Below are 22331 nucleotides of genomic sequence, written 5' to 3'. Positions count from 1 at the left end.
CTCTTTTAAAACTAGAAGAATTTAACAAGTATACTTATAGGGGTGCTGAGATTAGGTGTAAAAATTACTTAAGTAATGAAGGTCCTAGTAAACTATTCCTATCGTTTGAACAGAATGTACAATCAAGTAAAATAATAAGCAACATCATAAATAGTGAGGGGAATAAAGTAGATGATTATGAAGATATTAAAAATATTTTTACAAAACACTTCACTACTATATACAGTGAAGAGCCAGTATATACTGATGCTCAAGATAATTTTCTAAAATTTTGCAATCAGCTGGACAAGACAGATGAAGATCTTTTAGGGAGTGCATTTACGCTAGACGAACTCAGGACTGCTCTGGTCTCGACTAAGAACAATAAATCACCCGGTCCAGATGGCTTAACATTTGAACTCTATAAAACCTTCTTCCCCCTGCTTGGTCCTCTCTTACTGCGACTATATAGCAACGCCATTAAACTGGGACAATTTCCTCCAAATTTTAACGAAGCATACATCACACTTTTACCTAAGTAACCTGAAAATAACACTTCACCTAGCGACTATAGGCCCATTTCACTTCTCAACACGGACTATAAACTTCTCACAAAAATGATTTTCCTAAGAATGAAACCACTCATAAACCAACTTATCGGACATGACCAGTACTGTTGTATCACGGACAGAAATATAGACGGCATGACGCATTTTTTACGGGATTTTATCATGTACAGTAAGGATAAAAACCTCAATGTGTCTCTTTTATCTGTAGATCAAGAAAAAGCCTTTGACCGAGTAAGCCATAGCTTCTTGTTCAAGGTGCTTGAGAAATGTAAAATAAGTTCCCTGTTAATCAGATATATAAAGTTTATCTATACCAATGCAACAAGTAGATTGATAATTAATCATTCTCTCAGTAGGAGTATCCTCATACAAAGGTCTGTCAGACAGGGCTGTCCCTTATCCCCCTTCTTGTATATCCTTTGCTTGGAACCCTTCTTGGAATCTGTAAGATCTGACCCCTCTATTATTGGGATAAACATACCGGGTCGTTCCTTCTCAACCATCAAAGTCAAAGCCTATGCGGATGATACAACCTTTTTTCCATCTTCAGAGCAAGATATTGAGAATATACTAAAGAAATTTACACTTTTTGGAGAAGCTAGTAGTTCAAAAATAAATATAAATAAATCCTCTGTAATGTGACTAGGGAAATGGAAATTCAAAGAGAATTGCGCTTTCAGAATTGTTGATAAAATCAAGATTTGTGGTATTGTCTATACCTGTAATCCTTTGTTCTATTGTAAAGACCAGTGGGAGAATATTTTTGTCAAAGCCTCAAACTTAATTAAACTTTATCAGCACACAGGTTCTACAATATTTGGTAGAGCTGTATTGATAAATAGTTTGGTCATTCCAAAGATTGTCTATTTAGCTAACATTACAGAGCCACCTCCTAAATTCATAAACAAGCTGAACAAGTTAATTAGAAGCTTTATATTTAAAAACACTATTAGGAGCATTAAGCACACTACACTCATTCAAAACAAAGAGGATGGGGGGATAAACTTGCAAGATGTTAAAACAAAAATACATTCGCTAAGGCTAAAATTTGTAGGTCAAGTGGTTAGGAACCCAACAAACTTTCCCTTGACAATTTACTATTATGGTTTAAGATTAAGTAGTCTTCTTCCAATACACAATGATACTCCTCACTATTTTGGTACAGTCACTCATCCATTTTACAGATCTATTTCAAGAATTTTACCTGGTAATGAACATTTAATACACAACAAACCAAAGAATCATACACAACACTTAAAAAGCTGTTACAGGAAAGCCTAGTGAATAGGATTAAGTGGGGGAGAGTTCTTGGGGTGACAGAATTCAAGGACACATTCATAAACCTACACAGTAAACATATCCCACCAAAAGCTAGAGAGATTAGTTATAGACTTATCTTTGGGATGACCCCTATGGTTAGAAGACGGGCAAATGACCGTGAATGTATATTATGCCACCTTGAAAATGCTGATAATGAGAAACATATGTATTTGGAATGTCCATTATTCATTCAAGTTAGAAGTACTGTAATGGACCTATTGGAAGCAAACTGTGGCAATTATGTAAATGTTAACTTGTCTATTATTTTAAACAAGCTGCCAAAACTAAAAAATAAAATGATACATAACTTTAACTTGATTATTGTTTCCGAATACAGGAATCTTGTTTGGGCTAGCTGGCTCAAATGTCTACATAATAATAAGGTGTTTGATCCTAATCACTTGGAATTAACATTTAGAAAAATAATGGACTTTAGGGTAGAGAATTATCTAGTTTGATTTTCATATACCTGTACAATGCTCATGTAGTTTTTCAGAAATAGGGTTTTGGGGGTCAGGGATATCTGTTATTGTGTTGATTGTTCTGGAGTTATCAGCAGCAGACGCCTTGGCTGGCTTGGCCACGTTCGTAGAATGCCAGTAGGTCGACTTTCACAGGACATCCTGTATGGCGATCTAATAGAAGGCAGGAGAGCCGCTGGTCGCCCACTTTTACGTTATACGGATGTATGTAAACGCGACATGAAGCTCTTCAAAATCGACACTGGCAACTGGGAAGAGGTGGCACTGGACAGATCCACATGGAGAGAGAGCATAAAGGAAGGGTCACAGATTGCAGATGTCATACACAACAGAAGCAGAAAGAAGGGTGAAAATGCAACGGCGCCTGGTGATTATATATGCCCAACCTGCGATCGCAGCTGTGTATCAAGGATTGGCCTCTTTAGTCACACAAGAAGTTGCAAAGGGAAAAGATCGTCTCTCGAGACGTAAAATGCCACAGTTCTTGAGTAGAGTATACTTGTATCATTTCTCTGTCTTTAGGGGGTTCATTGGTTAGGTAGTATGTCTTTGATATTAAATAATATTTCTATTACTATCATGGGCGTAGCCAGGGGGGGGGGTTCTTGGGGTTCAAACCCCCCCCCCGAAATGAAATCCCCCCCCCCCGGGGGGGGGGGGAGTCGGAATTAAGTGACTGATTTTTTGCTTTGATTTTGTTTATTTTAGGTGAGATTTTAATACTAAACCATCACTTGCCCTAGCACAACCAAAGGGGTTTTGAGTTTAAAAACCCCTACCAGGGGGGTTCGAGTTTAAAAACCTCTACCAGGGGGGTTCGAGTTTAAAACCCCTACCAGAGCGGTTCGAGTTTAAAAACCCCTACTAGGGGTTTTGAGTTTTAAACCCCCTACCTGGGGTTTTTGCAGTTAACTCCCCCTCTTCTATAAAACAAAACAAAAAAAAAAATGCAAACGAAAATCCCCTAATTCCAAGAGCACAGTTAAGGGAGATTTTGATTTTAAAACCCCGTCTAAAATTTACGATAAACCCCCTCTTTAATATAAAAAGAGCTAATTACGCACTCAAAATGTTATGAGCGTAGCTAAATGGGTTTTGACTCAGTTTTGAGTTTAAACCCCACTTCAGTGGGGTTTGAAGGTAAAAAATACCTCTTTTTAATAATAAAAAAAAGGAAATTATACACTAAAAATGTTATGAGTGTAGTCTATGGGGTTTTGAGTTTAAACTCCCCTCCAGTGGAGTTTGAAGCTAAAAAGTACCTCTTCAATATAAATAAAAGAAAATTACTCACTCTAAAATCTATGAGCGTAGTCAAAGGGGTTTTGAGTTTAAACCCCCCGCCATCTTCAGTGTAAGAAAAAAAGCAAATTACGCACTCAAAATGCTATGAGCGTTGCCGAAAGGAGTTTTGAGTTTAAACCCCCATTCAGAGGGGTTTGGTGCTAAAAATACATCTTCAATATAAAAAAAAAGCAAATTACACACTAAAATTATTTTAGCGTAGCCAAGCCAATCGGGGGTTTTGAGTTTCTTCTACAGATGGCTTTTTTTTTAAAGTTTAAAACCCCTCCAGATGGTTTTAAGTCTAAGATCCCCCTACAGAGCATTTTTGAGGTGGAAAACCCCCAACAGAAGATTTTGACGATAAATCTTCTCTTTTCGATATAAAATCTAAAGCAAACTACAGTCACTTAATTCCAAGAGCGTATTCAAGAGAGGTTACACATTTTTACCAGTGGCAGGGCTCCATTAATAAACTGCAGTGAATAGTCATCTACCGAAATCGAAAAACATTAAATATAGCTCAACAAAGATGGCTAAGACAGATTTCAGGAGTCAGTTATAGAGATCGGATCTAAATCAAGGAAATCCTATGCCGAACTGGGAGTCGACCCCTTAGTAAGATTACGACGCATGAGGTTTGCGGCACATGTTCTCCGACAAAATGAATTACGCATAAGAATAGTTGCAATGATATCCTAGTACAACTTGACGCCACTCATTCATGGAGGTCCTCATGGTAGGTGGAAAGAGGCTTCAGACATTACCAGTGACAGATTTTTATGGAAACAGCTTGACGTCAAATGCTCCGAACGGCGTGGGAGGGTCTAAGTCAGTAAGAATAGCAAATTAGGTTTTTGAAATAAAACTTTTTAATAGCATTAAAATGGACTGTAGATACCTTAGAATATGCATTTTGTTGGCTTTCAATGCCAGAAATAGTGCTTGGCGGCGGGGCTTCGCCCCGCGATGGGGAGCTCCTGGCGCTCCCCCAGACCCCCTTGCTATTAATGGCGGGGAGTCCACAATTTTATGGAAACAGCTTGATGGCAGATGCGCCGAACGACGATGGAGGGTCTAAGTCAGTAAGAATAGCACATTAGGTTTTTGAAATAGAACTTTTTAATAGCAGGAAAATGCACTGTAGATACCTCAGAATATGCATTTTGTTGGTTTTCAATATCAGAAATAGTGCTTGGCGGCGGGGCTTCGCCCCGCGCTGGGGGAGCTCCTAGCGCTTCCCCAGACCCACTTTGTTAGTAATGTCGGGGAATCTACAATTTTTTCACTAACTCATGGAAGAACCTATTCTAGGGCACAATAAACGTCTTCCGAAAGAATGAAGGGTCTGAATGTAATAAAGATTATGTACACACACACACACATAAAATTTGTTTTTCGCGGGGGGGGGGGGGAGTCGGGGGGGATTCACCCCCCCCCCAAAACCCTCCCCGAAAAAAAATCCTGGCTACGCCCATGATTACTATTATTATATTTTTAGGTTATTCACTTTTCAATTGTTTATGATTTAATACTTGTGAATTATGATAACTTACAAATAAAAACATATATATATAAAAAAAAAAAAAAAAAAAAAGCCCACAAAAGAGGCAAGATGGCCCATAAAAGAGGCACATAAAGCCCAAAAAAGAGGCAAAGAAAAGAGGCCTAAGGATTCCTATGATGATAAAGCTAAAACTGAATAGCGCAAATCTGAGGTTTCCTTTAAAAAAAAAAAAATTTGTCTAAAGATAAGAGAATTAATTGTCAGATGTTAATACTAATTCAGAATTTAAATGTTTAATTTACTTATTATGTGTTCAAACCACAGGCGAACAATGGTTATTATATCCCTGAACGAGACAAAATATGTAGGTCACAGCAGGGGCTGCGTACCCATTGGGAAATACCGCTCACCTCATTAATCTTCTGGCTCGAAGACCAGCCTTATCATTGGTTATAAAACTATGAAATAAACTGTTATGTATTAACATTGCGCGTCTTCATAACTGTCTTCCTACATTCTTGAGTACAGAGCTATAACTGTATGTGTCCCTTTTTGCCGTGAATAAATAAATATATGAATAATATGAATAAAAATATATGAATAAAAACAAAAAATCAATGTCAATGTCTTATGAGCTAATTAAACTTTAATAAAATAAAATGTCTCCGCCATTACCTTAAAGCCAAGTAACAAAAAAAAAAAGGAAAAAGGAATGGTTGTATTCAAGCTACAAAGACAAAAGCAACTACAATCTAGGTCTATTCAAACCAGTGGCGTAGCCAGGTTTGAGTAAGGGAGGGGGGGGCTAAATTTGAAAATCCCCCAAATGAGTGTCCGAAATTTGTTTTTTACATTAAATATTACGCCATTATCTCATGTCATGATGTCGGATGTCAAAATGCAAGGACCCTTAAAGAGGTCAAGCCCCCCCCCCCATCCCCGACGCCAAATCTTTAGCTACATCACTGAATCCAATTGCAATTAAATGTCAAAATGTTTTCAATACAAAGCAAAAACTAAAAAAAACAAAAGCATGACAACTCCACGCCCCCCGAACACAGCTATTACCACCTCCGCCATTCCATCTTCAGCACCCCTCCCCCCCCCCCCCCAGCCAGCCCATCATCTTGCCCACGCAAAAGGCTGTTAGCAATCTCGTATTTAATAGCCAATTATTTTGATTGTATTTGAACTTCTCCAAATGAAGAGCTCAGAAAATGAAACAGCTAATGTACATTCCTTGTTATCTTGATAGAATCTGTGTTCTAAACACAGTTGCCCAGATTGGTTCATTTGGGACAATTAAAAAAACAAGTCGCGTGTCTTAATTTCTGTCATATATTCTTGTAATATCTCCACTATACGTTTTAATTGGCCTCCAGAACATATATATATCTGACCTTTGATAGACCCCATTCTCCCCTTCACCTCTCAAGTAGACATCCAGCTGTTGTAGTCAATTAAACTGAGAGTAAACTCAATAACGTAGCGATGACTTATGTAATGAGCTACTTAGTGAAGCTACTTAGTGAGGATATATTGAAAACACTTAGTGAAGCTACTTAGTGAGGATATATTGAAAACACTTAGTGAAGCTACTTAGTGAGGATATATTGAAAACACTTAGTGAAGCTACTTAGTGAGGATATATTGAAAACACTTAGTGAAGCTACTTAGTGAGGATATATTGAAAACACTTAGTGAAGCTACTTAGTGAGGATATATTGAAAACACTTAGTGAAGCTACTTAGTGAGGATATATTGAAAACACTTAGTGAAGCTACTTAGTGAGGATATATTGAAAACACTTAGTGAAGCTACTTAGTGAGGATATATTGAAAACACTTAGTGAAGCTACTTAGTGAGGATATATTGAAAACACTTAGTGAAGCTACTTAGTGAGGATATATTGAAAACACTTAGTGAAGCTACTTAGTGAGGATATATTGAAAACACTTAGTGAAGCTACTTAGTGAGGATATATTGAAAACACTTAGTGAAGCTACTTAGTGAGGATATATTGAAAACACTTAGTGAAGCTACTTAGTGAGGATATATTGAAAACACTTAGTGAAGCTACTTAGTGAGGATATATTGAAAACACTTAGTGAAGCTACTTAGTGAGGATATATTGAAAACACTTAGTGAAGCTACTTAGTGAGGATATATTGAAAACACTTAGTGAAGCTACTTAGTGAGGATATATTGAAAACACTTAGTGAAGCTACTTAGTGAGGATATATTGAAAACACTTAGTGAAGCTACTTAGTGAGGATATATTGAAAACACTTAGTGAAGCTACTTAGTGAGGATATATTGAAAACACTTAGTGAAGCTACTTAGTGAGGATATATTGAAAACACTTAGTGAAGCTACTTAGTGAGGATATATTGAAAACACTTAGTGAAGCTACTTAGTGAGGATATATTGAAAACACTTAGTGAAGCTACTTAGTGAGGATATATTGAAAACACTTAGTGAAGCTACTTAGTGAGGATATATTGAAAACACTTAGTGAAGCTACTTAGTGAGGATATATTGAAAACACTTAGTGAAGCTACTTAGTGAGGATATATTGAAAACACTTAGTGAAGCTACTTAGTGAGGATATATTGAAAACACTTAGTGAAGCTACTTAGTGAGGATATATTGAAAACACTTAGTGAAGCTACTTAGTGAGGATATATTGAAAACACTTAGTGAAGCTACTTAGTGAGGATATATTGAAAACACTTAGTGAAGCTACTTAGTGAGGATATATTGAAAACACTTAGTGAAGCTACTTAGTGAGGATATATTGAAAATAATTAGTGAAGCTACTTAGTGAGGATATATTGAAAACACTTAGTGAAGCTACTTAGTGAGGATATATTGAAAATACTTAGTGAAGCTACTTAGTGAGGATATATTGAAAACACTTAGTGAAGCTACTTAGTGAGGATATATTGAAAACACTTAGTGAAGCTACTTAGTGAGGATATATTGAAAACACTTAGTGAAGCTACTTAGTGAGGATATATTGAAAACACTTAGTGAAGCTACTTAGTGAGGATATATTGAAAACACTTAGTGAAGCTACTTAGTGAGGATATATTGAAAACACTTAGTGAAGCTACTTAGTGAGGATATATTGAAAACACTTAGTGAAGCTACTTAGTGAGGATATATTGAAAACACTTAGTGAAGCTACTTAGTGAGGATATATTGAAAACACTTAGTGAAGCTACTTAGTGAGGATATATTGAAAACACTTAGTGAAGCTACTTAGTGAGGATATATTGAAAACACTTAGTGAAGCTACTTAGTGAGGATATATTGAAAATAATTAGTGAAGCTACTTAGTGAGGATATATTGAAAACACTTAGTGAAGCTACTTAGTGAGGATATATTGAAAACACTTAGTGAAGCTACTTAGTGAGGATATATTGAAAACACTTAGTGAAGCTACTTAGTGAGGATATATTGAAAACACTTAGTGAAGCTACTTAGTGAGGATATATTGAAAACACTTAGTGAAGCTACTTAGTGAGGATATATTGAAAACACTTAGTGAAGCTACTTAGTGAGGATATATTGAAAACACTTAGTGAAGCTACTTAGTGAGGATATATTGAAAACACTTAGTGAAGCTACTTAGTGAGGATATATTGAAAACACTTAGTGAAGCTACTTAGTGAGGATATATTGAAAACACTTAGTGTAACTACTCAAGGGAGCTTCTTAGTGAAGATATTTAATATAATATAAAATTTAAGTTTCAATATCACTGCCTGGTATGGCAATCTGAGCATTAAAAATAAAAATAAACTTCATAGAATCCTAAATGCTGCTGACAAAATCATTGGCAAAAAACAACCCCATTTGGGCAGTTGTTTGAGACAAACATCTATAAAAAAGCTAACAAGATCCTCGAAATAAAGAATCACCCTTTGTGTCAGGATTTTGTGATTTTACCATCACAAAAGAGATACAAGACACCGATAGCAAAAACAGACACAAACACTCTTTTGTTCCCCTGGCAATCAAATCTTTAAATAAGAACAATCTGGTATAAACTTTGTCACATGTAAATTATGAGTGAGTCTGGTGTGAATGTACATTTTGGTTTCTTATAGTTATAATGTTTTTTGTTTGGTGTAATGCACAAATTGTAAGACAAATTTCCTTACGGATAATAAAGATTATTATTATTATTATTATTATTATAAATACTTAGTGAATATGATTAGTGATGATAAAGATACTTAATGAAGATAATTAGTGAAGATACTTAGTGAAGATGCTTAATAGAGAATACCTAATTAAGCTACTTATTGAAGCTTCTAAGTGAAGATACTTAGTGAGAATATAGAAATATACGAGGCTAGAAGATAATTAAGATTATACAGGCAAAAAGAAGAGGTGTAGTATGTAGATACTTTGCTGCTTTTCTAAATACATAATATCATGATAAGCAGGCGTTGGTGGTCGAAAGTTAAACATTTATTCTTTGAAATCAAGAGGTTTCAAGTTTAAATCCTAATGAAATGTGAGAATTGAATTTCATTTGGGAGATGATTGACAGCCAACAAGCGTTTTCTTCCGGACCTGATAATGACAACAGTACTCCCAGAGCGAGGACCCGATAGGCGAGGTGGAGGGAGGGGGGAACAAACTTTTCCAAATAGTATTTTAAATTTATTAAGATTTTAACGTAGGACAAGTAGGCCATGACCTATCTAGCGGAGGGCGGGTGGGGCAACCGCCCCAAGCATTGTGGCGTAGGGTTCACCGAAATGGGAATTCAAACACCACATAAAATCTCTCTATATATATATACAATTCTCTGCGTCGCCCAACTATGCGGGACATCACGCCCGCCCGCCCGCCGACTTTCACCCGTCACTAAATAGCGGGGTATGCTACGCCGCGGGTCGGCTCGTATCCTATATTTCTGTCGCTAAGTTCGTGAACTTCATTTCCTTTTTACGCATATCTGGATACAAGTCATGTACTGCATACAAGGAATTGCTCTTACGTAAATAGGAATTATCCACACTTTTGGATAATGGAGGAAGGGCGGACACGCCACTGTGACCCCCGGTGCCTGGCTTCCTCGGTACGCCACTGCGACTAGATAACGTTTCGATTGTTACTTATTTCTTTAGCTTGTGTTTATCAGTGGTATCCATTTGTTACCATCTATACATTCTTCCATGTTCATTAGCTCTCCACTAGCAGAGTGGTTAGTGTGTTGGCTTGAGAAGGCTTGAGCAATCAGTTCGAACTCAAGTCCTTTTTTTTTTAATTTTTATACATGTTTTTTTTTTATTGTTGGTCAAGATATATTACAGATTTAATTACATGACTGATCCAAAAGATATGATACAAGTAGGCCTACGCTTAATACAATTATTTTTTTTGTAAATTATTATTTTTTTACTGAATAAAATTGTGTCATTATTTTACATCGTTGGGTGTGCATTCAATTCTTGTTAAAGAAATATCTAATTAATTAAGCCTCTTTTAGTTCTGTAACTGTACTCCGTAGTTATGACTGTTTAAATTTTAAATTAACTCTCATTTTAGGACCTATTCCTCTTGTCATTTTTTTTCCCCCAGCCAATTGATTTCCGGCGAACGCCTCTCTAGAACTCTGGGATTGCTGCGCGAGCGTATTATGCTTGATCAAGTGAAAAAGTCCACCAATCAAAAGATCTCTCCCTCCCTTGGGCGAGTCCAATTGTCTGGGCTAGAAGTCAAGTCCATTATGTAAAACGAGGTCACAGTGGCGGCGGGTGTGCGCGCCTAATTTGTGAATATGATCAATCTTTGGAGAAATCTGGTCACCAGGATGATACATGGGGGCGCTCTTAATGCAAAAAAACAAAAAAAGGGGGGGGGGGCAATTTCAATTCACTAACTGAATCAGCGGCAAAATGGCGCTATCTGAAAGCATCCAAGGTGTTTATGATAACAGCGAGGAATAGTAACGACACATTTGCAAAATGGCTGTAGCTTATACTAGTTCATTCCCTAATGGGTAAAATTTCAGAATTCGTCATTAGCAGATTTGGTTTTTTAGTAACGTTTAGACTAAAATGCTCAATAAACATTAAGATAACTATAGAGTTGAGTATACTTGGGGTATACTTTATTAAAATAGTCTCCTTCTGTGTCTGAATAACAAACATGTCACAGCCAATTAGTCCGCTACGAGCTTGTAGCATGAGAGAAGGAGTTATATGTCTTAATACTTACACACTCAATTGGTTACTCAACGAATGTTCACATTTGACTAGAGTAACACCTTTAGTAAAATCACTAAATTTAGAAAGCCTTCAGGACAGAAGGCTCAAAAGTAAAGTAGCAATAATACATAAAACACTGAACCATAATCTTCAAATACAAAAACAAAATCTAATAAAATACTCTGAAAGACACAAAGATAAAGGCACATTCCTCGTCCCATATGCTAGGACAAATTTGTACAAATACTCCTTCTTCCCTAGTGCTATTAGAGCATGGAATGGGTTGCCTGAGCTAGCCAGGAAAACCAGTGACTTGGCAGAATTTAAGTCATTGGTTAATATGCATGACTAAATGCATGACGCGTAGGACGTAATCATCTTCTTTTTTGAAGTAACGTCTGTATTATATAAGATAAGATAAGGTTGTCATAGCCGGAAGTGGTAATGGATGTAAGCACTCCATTACCTATAAAATGCTTCCTTATGGCTTGTGTCTCAAATAGCCTCTGACAACCAGTCCATCCTGGCCTTTACGCGTGTCTCAGATATTGAGTCCGGCGGAACTGTTCTTACTAACAGGAGATGGGTCAAAGGCGAGTAACTGGCGCCTCAACCAATAAGCTTCGGGCAGGAGGGGCTCGTTAGCCATGGCTGGCTACCCACCTAGGAGAAGGAAAACTCTGAATTCAAACCTCTGTTGCCTTGAAGCTATACCCAATCATGGGAAAGGCAAATTCAACTTGAGATGAAATGAAATAAATGTAGTAGACTCTAGTAATAATATAAAATAGCATTTTTTGGAACAAAATCTAACTTACTACAAAAGCACGTCTTTTCACTTTGGCATCCTGAAGTCGTCTGGCGTACCCAAGGCAGCTTACGACAACGCCGCCTATCTTGCATCATTCACACTGCATTTTCACAAACCAGTCTTTATCTTCTTCTCAACGTCACCATAGAAACACATAAACACTCCATAACTTTTCTATCTTAGAAAGCTATGGAAATTTAACATCGAAAAAAACAATCAATAAACTTTTTTATACAGCAACCATCAGCAGTCTAATTAACTTTGCCATCACCTGCTGGTATGGTAACACTTCACTGGCACAAAGACATAGACTTAATAGACTAATTAAAAAAAAGCATCGTACGTCACCCAAATACAACTACCATCTCTTGGAGAGCTTTTTCATGAAAGATGCCATTCCAAAACACTCACTATTTTTAAAGACAACCTGCACCCATTAAACCACTGTTACATAAGATCTGAAAGAAGTGGTCGTCTCCTTTCCATTAGGACTAAAGTTTCGTGTGTGAATGTTGTTCGTATTTGCATCTATATTGTTATTGTTACAGTAGTTACGCTGAGGTTGTCAATTGTAGTCAAACTGAATTTCCATTTGATTGGATCAATACAAATTATCTCATCTTATCTTATCTAAGGAAAAACTCCATAACTTTGCCAACAGTTGTCTACGCTGGATACTGGGAATGAGGTAACCCGAAAAGATATCTTCTATCCACCCATAGAGGGAGAGAACCAAGCAGAAACCCATAGAGGGAGAGAACCAAGCAGAAACCCATAGAGGGAGAGAACCAAGCAGAAACTCATAGAGGGAGAGAACCAAGCAGAAACACATAGAGGGAGAGAACCAAGCAGAAACTCATAGAGGGAGAGAACCAAGCAGAAACTCATAGAGGGAGAGAACCAAGCAGAAACCCATAGAGGGAGAGAACCAAGCAGAAACCCATAGAGGGAGAGAACCAAGCAGAAACCCATAGAGGGAGAGTACCAAGCAGAAACCCATAGAGGGAGAGAACCAAGCAGAAACCCATAGAGGGAGAGAACCAAGCAGAAACACATAGAGGGAGAGAACCAAGCAGAAACTCATAGAGGGAGAGAACCAAGCAGAAACACATAGAGGGAGAGAACCAAGCAGAAACTCATAGAGGGAGAGAACCAAGCAGAAACTCATAGAGGGAGAGAACCAAGCAGAAACCCATAGAGGGAGAGAACCAAGCAGAAACCCATAGAGGGAGAGAACCAAGCAGAAACCCATAGAGGGAGAGTACCAAGCAGAAACTCATAGAGGAAGAGAACCAAGCAGAAACCCATAGAGGGAGAGAACCAAGCAGAAACCCATAGAGGGAGAGAACCAAGCAGAAACACATAGAGGGAGAGAACCAAGCAGAAACACATAGAGGGAGAGAACCAAGCAGAAACACATAGAGGGAGAGAACCAAGCAGAAACACATAGAGGGAGAGAACCAAGCAGAAACACTTAGAGGGAGAGAACCAAGCAGAAACACATAGAGGGAGAGAACCAAGCAGAAACACATAGAGGGAGAGAACCAAGCAGAAACACATAGAGGGAGAGAACCAAGCAGAAACACATAGAGGGAGAGAACCAAGCAGAAACACATAGAGGGAGAGAACCAAGCAGAAACACATAGAGGGAGAGAACCAAGCAGAAACACATAGAGGGAGAGAACCAAGCAGAAACACATAGAGGGAGAGAACCAAGCAGAAACACTTAGAGGGAGAGAACCAAGCAGAAACACATAGAGGGAGAGAACCAAGCAGAAACACATAGAGGGAGAGAACCAAGCAGAAACACATAGAGGGAGAGAACCAAGCAGAAACCCATAGAGGGAGAAAACCAAGCAGAAACACATAGAGGGAGAGAACCAAGCAGAAACACATAGAGGGAGAGAACCAAGCAGAAACCCATAGAGGGAGAGAACCAAGCAGAAACCCATAGAGGGAGAGAACCAAGCAGAAACTCATAGAGGGAGAGAACCAAGCAGAAACACATAGAGGGAGAGAACCAAGCAGAAACTCATAGAGGGAGAGAACCAAGCAGAAACTCATAGAGGGAGAGAACCAAGCAGAAACCCATAGAGGGAGAGAACCAAGCAGAAACCCATAGAGGGAGAGAACCAAGCAGAAACCCATAGAGGGAGAGTACCAAGCAGAAACTCATAGAGGAAGAGAACCAAGCAGAAACCCATAGAGGGAGAGAACCAAGCAGAAACACATAGAGGGAGAGAACCAAGCAGAAACACATAGAGGGAGAGAACCAAGCAGAAACACATAGAGGGAGAGAACCAAGCAGAAACACATAGAGGGAGAGAACCAAGCAGAAACACATAGAGGGAGAGAACCAAGCAGAAACACATAGAGGGAGAGAACCAAGCAGAAACACATAGAGGGAGAGAACCAAGCAGAAACACATAGAGGGAGAGAACCAAGCAGAAACACATAGAGGGAGAGAACCAAGCAGAAACACATAGAGGGAGAGAACCAAGCAGAAACACATAGAGGGAGAGAACCAAGCAGAAACACATAGAGGGAGAGAACCAAGCAGAAACACATAGAGGGAGAGAACCAAGCAGAAACACTTAGAGGGAGAGAACCAAGCAGAAACACATAGAGGGAGAGAACCAAGCAGAAACACATAGAGGGAGAGAACCAAGCAGAAACACATAGAGGGAGAGAACCAAGCAGAAACCCATAGAGGGAGAAAACCAAGCAGAAACACATAGAGGGAGAGAACCAAGCAGAAACACATAGAGGGAGAGAACCAAGCAGAAACCCATAGAGGGAGAGAACCAAGCAGAAACACATAGAGGGAGAGAACCAAGCAGAAACTCATAGAGGGAGAGAACCAAGCAGAAACACATAGAGGGAGAGAACCAAGCAGAAACTCATAGAGGGAGAGAACCAAGCAGAAACTCATAGAGGGAGAGAACCAAGCAGAAACCCATAGAGGGAGAGAACCAAGCAGAAACCCATAGAGGGAGAGAACCAAGCAGAAACCCATAGAGGGAGAGTACCAAGCAGAAACTCATAGAGGAAGAGAACCAAGCAGAAACCCATAGAGGGAGAGAACCAAGCAGAAACCCATAGAGGGAGAGAACCAAGCAGAAACACATAGAGGGAGAGAACCAAGCAGAAACACATAGAGGGAGAGAACCAAGCAGAAACACATAGAGGGAGAGAACCAAGCAGAAACACTTAGAGGGAGAGAACCAAGCAGAAACACATAGAGGGAGAGAACCAAGCAGAAACACATAGAGGGAGAGAACCAAGCAGAAACACATAGAGGGAGAGAACCAAGCAGAAACACATAGAGGGAGAGAACCAAGCAGAAACACATAGAGGGAGAGAACCAAGCAGAAACACATAGAGGGAGAGAACCAAGCAGAAACACATAGAGGGAGAGAACCAAGCAGAAACACATAGAGGGAGAGAACCAAGCAGAAACACTTAGAGGGAGAGAACCAAGCAGAAACACATAGAGGGAGAGAACCAAGCAGAAACACATAGAGGGAGAGAACCAAGCAGAAACTCATAGAGGGAGAGAACCAAGCAGAAACCCATAGAGGGAGAGAACCAAGCAGAAACCCATAGAGGGAGAGAACCAAGCAGAAACCCATAGAGGGAGAGTACCAAGCAGAAACTCATAGAGGAAGAGAACCAAGCAGAAACCCATAGAGGGAGAGAACCAAGCAGAAACCCATAGAGGGAGAGAACCAAGCAGAAACTCATAGAGGGAGAGAACCAAGCAGAAACACATAGAGGGAGAGAACCAAGCAGAAACTCATAGAGGGAGAGAACCAAGCAGAAACTCATAGAGGGAGAGAACCAAGCAGAAACCCATAGAGGGAGAGAACCAAGCAGAAACCCATAGAGGGAGAGAACCAAGCAGAAACACATAGAGGGAGAGAACCAAGCAGAAACACATAGAGGGAGAGAACCAAGCAGAAACACATAGAGGGAGAGAACCAAGCAGAAACACTTAGAGGGAGAGAACCAAGCAGAAACACATAGAGGGAGAGAACCAAGCAGAAACACATAGAGGGAGAGAACCAAGCAGAAACACATAGAGGGAGAGAACCAAGCAGAAACACATAGAGGGAGAGAACCAAGCAGAAACACATAGAGGGAGAGAACCAAGCAGAAACACATAGAGGGAGAGAACCAAGCAGAAACACATAGAGGGAGAGAACCAAGCAGAAACACATAGAGGGAGAGAACCAAGCAGAAACACTTAGAGGGAGAGAACCAAGCAGAAACACATAGAGGGAGAGAACCAAGCAGAAACACATAGAGGGAGAGAACCAAGCAGAAACACATAGAGGGAGAGAACCAAGCAGAAACCCATAGAGGGAGAAAACCAAGCAGAAACACATAGAGGGAGAGAACCAAGCAGAAACACATAGAGGGAGAGAACCAAGCAGAAACACATAGAGGGAGAGAACCAAGCAGAAACCCATAGAGGGAGAAAACCAAGCAGAAACACATAGAGGGAGAGAACCAAGCAGAAACACATAGAGGGAGAGAACCAAGCAGAAACCCATAGAGGGAGAGAACCAAGCAGAAACCCATAGAGGGAGAGAACCAAGCAGAAACTCATAGAGGGAGAGAACCAAGCAGAAACACATAGAGGGAGAGAACCAAGCAGAAACTCATAGAGGGAGAGAACCAAGCAGAAACTCATAGAGGGAGAGAACCAAGCAGAAACCCATAGAGGGAGAGAACCAAGCAGAAACCCATAGAGGGAGAGAACCAAGCAGAAACCCATAGAGGGAGAGTACCAAGCAGAAACTCATAGAGGAAGAGAACCAAGCAGAAACCCATAGAGGGAGAGAACCAAGCAGAAACACATAGAGGGAGAGAACCAAGCAGAAACACATAGAGGGAGAGAACCAAGCAGAAACACATAGAGGGAGAGAACCAAGCAGAAACACATAGAGGGAGAGAACCAAGCAGAAACACATAGAGGGAGAGAACCAAGCAGAAACACATAGAGGGAGAGAACCAAGCAGAAACACATAGAGGGAGAGAACCAAGCAGAAACCCATAGAGGGAGAAAACCAAGCAGAAACACATAGAGGGAGAAAACCAAGCAGAAACCCATAGAGGGAGAGAACCAAGCAGAAACACATAGAGGGAGAAAACCAAGCAGAAACCCATAGAGGGAGAGAACCAAGCAGAAACACATAGAGGGAGAGAACCAAGCAGAAACACATAGAGGGAGAAAACCAAGCAGAAACCCATAGAGGGAGAGAACCAAGCAGAAACCCATAGAGGGAGAGAACCAAGCAGAAACACATAGAGGGAGAGAACCAAGCAGAAACCCATAGAGACATTAAATAGCGAAAGTGGAGGTGGATAGGACACACACCTTGCGAGAACCAACTACTCAGGTTGCAAATTGCAAGGCAGGCACTTGATTGGAATCCTCAGGGAAAGAGGAAAATGTCTGTCATCAGAGAAGCTGGGGATACTGGAATGACATGGGAGCAGAACCGAGTTTGGTGGAGAGGTGTGGTTGGGGTCCTTTGTTCACCTGGGGAAACACAGGAATAAGTCAAGTACGTCAGTCCCAATAGGACTGTTAGCTAAAGCAAAGCGGCGCAACGCAGAGATATATGATATAAATAGATAGATAGATAGATAGATAGATAGATAGATAGATAGATAGATAGATAGATAGATAGATAGATTAGATAGATAGATAGATAGATAGATAGATAGATAGATAGATAGATAGATAGATAGATAGATAGATAGAGATAATTATTCTCTCGTCAAATAGATCTATGTCACAGTTATTTGTGACGTGTCCAATCAAAAACTAAACTTGTCAATCCTTCATTTCAGAAAGTCCAGTCTAAGTTTCATACTCTACTTCTTGACTGATAAAATACAACCAATTTTAGTCAAAGCAAAAAGGGACGTAATTGTCATACTCCTCTTTAAACTCTCCCAATATTTGTCTTCTCTTGTTCTCTCCCTATATCAAATTACTTCAAGATAAAGTCATTCATTCTTAGCACTGACGCCGCAACTAGAGCTATAAAAAAAAAATCTGGTCGTAAAAACCAAATGATGTTCAATGAATGCGGAAGTGAATTCAATTAGATGGTTCAAATCTAATCAATGAACATTCCGCTTTCGAGACCGCCAAAATGTTGTTCAATCACTAGCGTGGTTAATGAACACATTTCCCCCTTCCATTATGCGTATTTAAATCATGATTTAAACCTCTTGAAAATACCATTTCTCAGATTGATACAGGTCTACGGGGATTGTTCCTATCGTTCTCTCCCCCCCCCCCTTTTCTTCTCAATCTCTCACCCCCCTACCCCCTCACATTTCCCCCATCTTGTTATAACTCATTTTTTTTTACAAGCTAACTCTTTTTTTTTTTTTTCGGACATTTTAATTCTGGCAACGCCCCGTCTCAACTCCAACCAGCTCCACTAGACCACCGCAGCCCTTATTTTGTTTTATAACTCTGGAAACGACTTGAGGGAGTGAGCGAAAGTTTTCCCAGGACCTCACCCTCTGATTGATGAAGCGCGCGGACCGCTTTCTCCCCCAAACTTTGAATATTAAATAATCTCGAGCCGCTGGGGGATTCCCCGGAGCCACGGAATAAATATTATTTTCCAATGTTTTTCGGGGGGGAATCCCCTTAGGAGAAGAGCGATTCTGTGAAAAGTGGGTCCGGTTTAAAAGACTGGCGCCCTTTTTACTCCACCCTCATCATCTCGTCAGTCTACCCTCCTTCTCCTGCATTTTCTTTTACTCTTCTTTCTGTTTGAGATGAAGTTGAATTGGCGATGTGATAACTGAAACAGAAGGCTGGAAAGAGGGGGAGGGAGAGAGAGGTGGGGGATACATGAAAAATCTATGAATCACGCAAAAGACCATCTCCCCCCCCCCCCCCCACTTGTGAAGTCAAATCTCTATCCCTGGCGCTAAGTTCATAGACGTCCCTAGACTGTCCAGTTAGCCCACGTGACTTAATCCGAATCTCGCTGTCCTCAGCTTGATGTTATTATGGCCTATGAAATCAGCAGACGATCATTAAATTCCTTTTAAATTTCAACAAATTTTTTTTTCGACAAAAGAAACAAAAATGCATAGCCCCAGGGCCCTATTTACCTATATGCAAAGCATATAAATATCTAGCACTGAATTGGAACATATGGCTCAAGACTTCTTGGGCTTCTTAAGTCTACACGGTAACCACTCTGCTAGTGGCGAGCCTATAAATACGGAAGTTTGGATAGTTATGTATTGTTTCTATAGTCTTGTCTTATTTTTCATATTGTGTTCACTAAGACTCTGACGACGACCTTTAAAGGGGACTAATTCAGCTTATACCACCACTTTAGTCTAGTGAGGGTAGGGTTACATACTATTGTTTGAGATACCAAGCAAAAGAATACTATTAATTGTAAACAGTTTTTAAAATGGCCTATTCTAATAAAACCAAGTGAAATATCTATTTTTAAAAATACTTTCAAAAACCATGTTTAAAAAAAAAAACTTATATCAAGTGAAACAGCATCAATTAAAATTTTGAATTAACCGAGTAATAAGTTTTAAATAGATATAGACCGGTAATACCCTAAATGCGGCCCGCGGGCCAGATCCGGCCAATGACGTTATTCCATCCGGCCCGCCGAAACATCAGCACAAAATATAGAAAATCCCCCCCCCCTTTTTTTTTAAATGTTGAAAATGGATCTTTACCTAAGTTAGGGTCCTCGTTTTTTCCTAATGATTGTTACCAAGGCATTTAACATTTGTGCGTCTATAATGTAGGACTCAATATAGAATCAACCAGGAAAAGTGAATGGATCTTTACTTTTTTTAGTTAGACATGATAACAGGTTAGCCAAATTGTTTGCTTTATAAAGAAAGTGTGGCAGTTTAAAAAAACAACAACAACAGCTTAACATTAACATCTTACACAATTCTCTAACGCGTTTAAAGAAAATTCAAATATCCCCATAATTAATGTGAGTAGATCCCGGGGTCTCTAATAAAATAGTTTCAGGTCAATTTCATTAAGTTTTGTTTCTTTTCGATCATGTGGCCCGCGACACTAGTGTTAGAAATTAAAATGGCCCACAGGTTGGGCATCACTGATAGATACTAATAGTAATACATTTGTGAGTTTGGAAATAGTTTCATTAATTGTTTTTGTTTAACATAAAGTTTCATGCTAATAGCATGCCCAGTGCGCTATGCTCCATTCACTTTTGTAGACTATTTGGGGGCGAGGGGGGTATCTGCGATAAGATTTCCCTGCTCCTTTTTCAAAAATCTATTTTAAAAAGAAAAGTTCCTTGAGGACTGTAGCCTCCATGATGGAAGGCTGACGCGCTAGTCACTGAGCCATTCAAGCACTTATAAAAATAGAAGGTTTTGTAGTTATCTATTTTTAGTTTTAAATTTTTAGCTCTGCACAACTTCCCTAAATTTAGCTTTGTCCATTTTTTTAATTAAATCTAATCAATTACGATTCATTGATTAAATATTTTTTTTATCTGGATGGATTCGTGTGTTGTCATCGACAATGAATAATTGTGCAAAGTTTCAACTTGATCCGAGAATGGGAAGTTGGAGAAATAACGTGTACAATATTCCACATAGACAAAGTTGATCTATAAGTTTTGTAAAAATACAAAATAAAACAACAACAAAAAACCCGCCTTACTTATTTAAAAAAAACAACAACTGTTCGATTTCAGAAGATAACTACCCACTGCTACAGAACTTTGCAAGCTGCAAAATTTAATGCAATCGGATTTTCAATATCGTTTGCAGTTTATTGAGATTTCAACGTGACAGACGGACAGACAGTCCATACAAAACTAATAGCGGGATTTTCCCCTTTCAGGGGCCGCTTAAAAACTGTTTGCATTATAAAGCTATTTATAGAAATATTTGTCCTACTGTTCAAGACTGCTGAAACTAACCCTGGAAACAAACATACTTAATCTATTTTGTTAAATTGTTTGGTCAAATGTTTTGCAAGTTTCATATCTTCCTTCAGAGTTAAAGATAATCTACATCCTAGTCCAATCCTCCCGCAGGACGACAGGAGATGGCAGTTGAAAGGTTATAAACCCGGGACCATCGATACGACAGTCCAGCGCGCTTACCGCAGGATCAGGAAGCCATCCAAAATTCTCTTTAAGTAGTCCACTTGAATTATTAGATTGACACCAATATCAACAATATCGACAACCCATATGTTAATAAATACTATAATGAAAGATTTATCAAAATATAATAAAAAATTCAGATAATTATAAGAGGACACGAAATGAACTAAGATAAGAAAGAACTAGTCGAAAATAAGAGAAAATATGAAGAAAAAAAAGATATACAAGAATAAAAGAGAAATAATGTTGAAAACAATGGACTAGAGAGACGATATGAAAATACAATGGAATACAGAAGGAGAAAGAGATGGATAAATGAACGATGGTATTAGATGACGTCAAACAAACTACCAACCTTTAAAACTAACAGGTAAACTTGGGATCGTGTCCATCTCTTGTGGGGGTGTGAGTCGCCCCATGACGTCAGCGTGACCTCTGAACCCGCTGGGAACTTTCAGAATATCAAAAGTTTCTGAAATCATAAGAAAATGGTTAAGTTTAGGAAACTTCGGGACCAGATCATCATACTAGACCATGTCATCATACTAGACCATGTCATCATACTAGACCACTTCTTCTTACTAGACCATGTGATCATACTAGACCATGGCATCAGACTAGACCATGTCATCATACCAGACCATGTCTTCATACATCCCCATGTCATCATACAACATTGTAAACATACTATGTGTCTCTGAGTGGAGGAACAATTGGAATCTACTATCTTAATTTTTTCCCTCGGTAAAGTGGTTCTTCAGACAGTAGGATATTTACATGGCCCCAAGGCAAAAAAAAATTAAAGAGATGGGTCATCACTGCTATAGATCAATGTTTAAAAAAAAAAATAGTCGCCAGAAAATTTTTAAATTACATTTGAAAAAGTCAGATAGCATGTATGAGGGTCGACCGTATCATTCTAAATGTTCTAAAGATTTTCTTTAAATACAATCCAATTAAAACAATTGTTATATCAAATGT

At 39.0% G+C, this 22331-nt stretch overlaps 1 protein-coding gene across 2 annotated transcripts in view; it reads right to left on the bottom strand.

Annotated features, from left to right (window-relative positions):
* Positions 1-22331, bottom strand: part of LOC106063610 (fez family zinc finger protein 2-like) — a 65826-nt gene that overhangs the window by 22155 nt on the left and 21340 nt on the right. For both annotated transcript variants that reach the window (XM_056040328.1, XM_056040329.1), the window contains one exon: positions 21706-21822. In XM_056040328.1, coding sequence (XP_055896303.1) covers positions 21706-21822 — 117 coding nt within the window. The remainder of the gene's footprint in view (positions 1-21705; positions 21823-22331) is intronic.

This window comes from Biomphalaria glabrata, chromosome 9 (assembly GCF_947242115.1).
Source record: "Biomphalaria glabrata chromosome 9, xgBioGlab47.1, whole genome shotgun sequence".
Classification (NCBI taxonomy): domain Eukaryota; kingdom Metazoa; phylum Mollusca; class Gastropoda; family Planorbidae; genus Biomphalaria; species Biomphalaria glabrata.
The sequence above is the reverse complement of the archived record's forward strand: the minus strand, read 5'-3'. Positions and strand labels throughout refer to the sequence as shown.